At 45.3% G+C, this 5,426-nt stretch overlaps 1 protein-coding gene across 1 annotated transcript; it reads left to right on the plus strand.

The window, feature by feature from the left end:
- Positions 1 to 2,183: 2,183 nt before the first annotated feature.
- On the plus strand, positions 2,184 to 4,643 carry LOC123044521 (NAC transcription factor NAM-B2). Its single transcript, XM_044467273.1, has 3 exons — positions 2,184 to 2,720; positions 2,911 to 3,230; positions 3,348 to 4,643. The coding sequence occupies exons 1-3, from the start codon at positions 2,489 to 2,491 to the stop codon at positions 3,993 to 3,995; spliced, it is 1,200 nt and encodes a 399-aa protein (XP_044323208.1). The 5' UTR covers positions 2,184 to 2,488; the 3' UTR covers positions 3,996 to 4,643.
- Positions 4,644 to 5,426: the final 783 nt, after the last annotated feature.

The raw sequence follows: 5,426 nt of genomic DNA on the forward strand, positions 1-5,426 counted from the left end.
AATCAATCAAGAATTACAAAATAAGTTAATCGATAAAAAATATATTTGCAGATTCAAAAAATGTTTATAAATTCAAAAAAAAATCATGCATTTCAAAAAATGTATGTCAAACAAAAAATTCACCGATTCAAAAAATATTCACCTATTAAAAAAAGTGCGTCGATTCAAAAAATGTTTGCCCATTTAAAAAAGTTTGCCGGTGCAGAGAAATGGTCAAAGGTTCATAAAACATGTCCAGAGTTACCAGAAAATAACGTTCATAAATTCAAAAAATGTTTAAAAGAATGAAAAAAATGGACTTTGTTGAACAACTTTTTATGAGCATTTTTCTATAATGATGAAAATTATTTGGTATTCGATGAACAAATTTTGAATCCGATTAACATTTTGAACTTGATGAATAAAAATTGGACTAGAACATTTTTTGAAAAAATGGACGAACTAGTTTTGAATTTGATGAACACTTTTTTAAAATCATTGAACAAATGTCTTATTTGATGCACATTTTTTTAAATATGATGAACATTTTTAATCCGATGAACCAGAATTAAATACGATGATTTTTTTAATTCGATTAACAAAAAATGTTCACGGATTTGAAAAGAAAGTTCGCGAAAAAGTTAAAAAAGTAAAGAAGAAAAGAGAAAATAAAAAAAGCAAACAGAAAATAAAAAGAAGAAATAAATGGGAAAAGAAAAAGAAGAAAAAAACGAAAAAGAGAGGGACCCATACGATACACGCGCGCCAGTTTAGGAGCCCAGCGGACGCACGAGGAGCTTGTTGCACCTTGAGCTGTGTCACACAGGTCCGGTCCAGTTCCTGCGCGCCCGCGTAGAAGTAGCGGAATACTCTCTTTTTCTTGGGATTTCCTATTTGACGCTGCAGGCGCCCGTTACAGTGCAATTTGCAAACGGGCGCCTGCAGCAGCCCAAGCCGGGCCGGCCCATCTTAATTCTTTCTTGTTTTGCAGAAAGATTAAAAAGGTGATAGAAAGGTGATAGAACTGGGAATCGAAGCCACGCCAGGCTCGTTACCATCTTTGAGCTCTAACCACCGCACCATCGCCCTCCTAGTGTGCACAATATATTCGCTCGCGCATTTTTATTTGTTTCTTCTGGTTCGCGAATGCCCGGTTTTGGGAAGCTTCCAGAACCTTCCCAAAATGGTTTTCCCCGGTTTGCGGTTTAGTTTACGGACGGTTTTATTCTGTTTTTCCTTTTTTCCTTTTTTTAATGCGTGACTTTCAAAAGGATTTCGTGTTTAAACAATCGATGAACTTTTTTAGATTACATGAACATTTTTTTAATTCGATGAACTTTTTTTCAAATTCGATGAACTGTTTTTTTCCAAATTCATGAACTTTTTCAAATTCAATGAACTTTTATAAAAATAGATGAACTTTTTCCAAAATCGTTGAACTTTTGTAAAATTCGTTGAACTTTTTTTCAAATTCGTTGAACTTTTTTTCAAATTCAGTGAACTTTTTTTAAAATCAGTGAACTTTTTTTGGTTTGATGAACTTTTATTTGAAATTTGATAAACTTTTTTCGAAAATCACTGCACTTTTTTGTTTTCTGAATTTTTTTCGAAAATCACTGAACTTTTTCTCTTTTCCCAAATTTAATGAACTTTATTGCAAAATCGATGAACTTACTTTAAAAATCAATGAACTATTTTTAGTTTTGTGAACTTTTTCTCTTTTCCCAAATAATTCAAAAGAATTAAGTGGTACTGTAGATGAATGGTTCAGTTCAATATATATAGCGCTGCGTATTTGTTATTAGGCATTTGCCTCTGTTACTAATCACGAAAGACAAGTAGTTCGGGTGGATGGTGGCACCTGTTCGTTAGCACGATGTGGGGAGATCGAAACCGGTGCAACGCAACCTTTTCCCCTATTTTTTGCGAGCTTTTTCCGTTCGCGGGTCTGCACGTCTTCGTGGGCCGGCCCAGTGCGTGAACGGGCGCCTGCAGCGCCGTATAGGAGCTCCCCTTTTTCTTCAACAAAAAAAAGTAAGAGCAGCGGAACGGGTGGCCGTGGTCGCGCGCGCGCCGTCCGGTGGCGATCTGACACGCGTACGAGCGGCGGCCGGCATACGTGTCCAGCGGCGACGGGCCCTTGGCCCCGGGTTCGGTACAACGGAGCCGTATTTCTCGGGCCAATGCCTTCCGCACCTCCCACACTGCCCCCGCCGATGGCCTGCATCTCCCCTGCTCTCCTCGCCACGGTTTCACGGTTGCACAGCCGCCCCCAAACCACCAGAATTTCCACCGCAGATCACTCGCCTGCCTTCTCGCCTCTCCTCATCTCTCCTCCCAACCGTCGCCGTAACAAATCCCAGTCCGTTCCTTCACACTCACCAGCTAGAAGCTTTGGCAGTTGAGTTAGGCACCACAGTCCACAGGGGTGCTGTGCTGCTGCGTGCATATATATGCTCTGGTGGGATCATCTGGTGTGTTTGTTGGTAGCTAGCTAGTGGACGGTCTGATGAGATCCATGGGCAGCTCGGACTCATCTTCAGGCTCGGCACCACCGCGGCATCAGCCGCCGCCTCCGCAGCAGGGCTCGGCCCCGGAGCTCCCGCCGGGCTTCCGGTTCCACCCGACGGACGAGGAGCTGGTCGTGCACTACCTCAAGAAGAAGGCCGCCAAGGTGCCGCTCCCCGTCACCATCATCACCGAGGTGGATCTCTACAAGTTCGACCCATGGGAGCTGCCCGGTATGTGTATCTCACCTCGTCGTGCTTATCAAGCGCCGTAATTTTCCAGTGCAATTAAATAATCGAACCCATCCATCATGCTTATACCGTGCAAGAAGTATTTTTATATTCTTTCAGTACACATGTATGTAGATGGTTTATGTATGTGATCCTGTCGTGCTTGTTCATGCGCTCGCTCGGGATCGATCAGAGAAGGCGACCTTCGGTGAGCAGGAGTGGTACTTCTTCAGCCCGCGCGACCGCAAGTACCCCAACGGCGCGCGGCCCAACAGGGCGGCTACGTCGGGGTACTGGAAGGCCACCGGCACGGACAAACCTATCCTGGCCTCCGGGTGCGGCCGGGAGAAGGTCGGCGTCAAGAAGGCGCTCGTGTTCTACCGCGGGAAGCCGCCCAAGGGCCTCAAAACCAACTGGATCATGCACGAGTACCGCCTCACCGACGCGTCTAGCTCCGCCACCACCAGCCGACCGCCGCCTGTCACCGGCGGGAGCAGGTCTGCCTCTCTCAGGGTACGTGTCGATCGATCGCGCGGTCTAGCATAGCAGTAACCAATCGTGTTTAATTACTCTCGAGCTTAGGGTATTGTGGTTGATGAATTTAATTAGTGTACGTCGTCGTCTCATCAGTTGGACGACTGGGTGCTGTGCCGCATATACAAGAAGATCAACAAGGCCGCCGCCGGGGATCAGCAGAGGAGCATGGAGTGCGAGGACTCCGTGGAGGACGCCGTCACCGCATACCCGCTTTATGCCACGGCGGGCATGACCGGTGCAGGGGCGCATGGCAGCAACTACGATTCACTGCTCCATCACCAGGACAGCCACGAGGACAACTTCCTGGACGGCCTGCTCACAGCAGAGGACGCCGGCCTCTCGGCGGGCCCCACCTCGCTGAGCCACCTAGCCGCGGCGGCGAGGGCGAGCCCGGCTCCGACCAAACAGTTTCTGGCCCCGTCGTCTTCAACCCCGTTCAACTGGCTCGATGCGTCAACCGTTGGCATCCTCCCACAGGCAAGGAATTTCCCTGGGTTTAACAGGAGCAGAAATGTCGGCAACATGTCGCTGTCGTCGACGGCCGACATGGCGGTGGACAACGGCGGGGGCAATGCGATAAACACCATGCCTCCATTCATGAATCATCTTCCCATGCAAGACGGGACCTACCATCAACAGCATGTCATCCTCGGCGCCCCGCTCGCGCCAGAAGCCACTGCCGCCGCCACCTCTGCCTTCCAGCACCCCGTCCAAATATCCGGCGTGAACTGGAATCCCTGAACAAATGATATGAACACCACATATGCGCATGCACGCATGCATTGCTAGCCAGTAGTTGTTGCAGTTAGTGGTAGTCGCATTCAGTGAGCACTGAGTAGTTGCATTGCATGCACATCGCCATTGCATGGATATATGTGGCTGCATAGCACCATGAGCACGTACTTATGCGAACTTGCTAGCCATATACACAGCTAGGAATATTTTCGAAGTAAAAAAAAGTCAGAACATATATAGTATGATATCTGCTTCATATGCATATATATTGTAGAGAGCATATATGCAGCTGATTGCGATCCCCAGTCAGATAGTATAATTTTTGGCCATATACCTAGCTAGGAGTATTTTCGAAGTAAAAAACGAGTCACAACACAGTATGATATTAGTTTCATATGCACATATATACATTGTAGTGCATATAGTAAATAGTAAATATATATGCAGTTGATTACAATCCCCAGTCAGATATAATTTTTGGCCGGGTCTATTCCATCATATACTCCACAATATATCTGACTATTTGCGAAGTAAGTATATATGCAGTCGATTACAATATATAAATAGGCCTGTATGTAAATAGGGCATGCAAGATAATTGCATGCACGTGTATGATTGATCACATATTTAATGATATTTTTATATTTGAATTAAGATTTGTGAGTTACTTCCTCTATAAACTAATATAAGATCTTTTAGATCCAGGAATCGGATCTAAAAGATCTTATATTAGTTTACAGAGGGAATAGTATCTTACCGTGCTTAGTTATCATGTGAATGGCCGTTATGTGCCAATCTTTTATATATAAATACAAGTTTATATACAAATAGCTTTTTTTTAACACGCAAAATTTTGTTGATAGCTTACCAAGCTGACCACTTGGTATATACAAATATGCTTGGAAAATATGTTATTATCTCCTTGATGTTCTATTTTGAAGGAAAACATCAGCTTGGAGCATCAACTAAGGGCATCTCCAACGGTGACCCGCAAATTTTCTCCCGCATCCGTCCGCGGACAGGGTGGGACCGGTCCGCGGATACGAATGTGGGAGGTGCCGTCCAACGCTGTCCGCATACATTTTAAACACTTTCTCAACAAACGAGATGAAATCATGCAAACACGACCGAATTACATATAAACATGACGGATTTCATACAAACCGGACGAAAATGTTTATATTTTGGACATATTTTTAACTAAAAATGATACCAAACTAGGATAAAACTAGTCTACGGTCGGCGCCGACGGATATCCATTCCGACGACATGGATACCCTTGACTAGTTTACTGCCGACCGCGGCGGATCTCCATTGTCGTCCCCATGTCTCACAGATGTGACCCCCAGAGGTATATGTCTCAACGCAAAGGGTGGCTCGCTTCCCCACCGCTCATTGGAGTGGAACCACTGGTCGATGCTTGAGGCAGAAGGGGAG

The sequence above is a fragment of the Triticum aestivum genome, chromosome 2B (genome assembly GCF_018294505.1).
Source record: "Triticum aestivum cultivar Chinese Spring chromosome 2B, IWGSC CS RefSeq v2.1, whole genome shotgun sequence".
Taxonomy (NCBI): Eukaryota; Viridiplantae; Streptophyta; class Magnoliopsida; order Poales; family Poaceae; genus Triticum; species Triticum aestivum.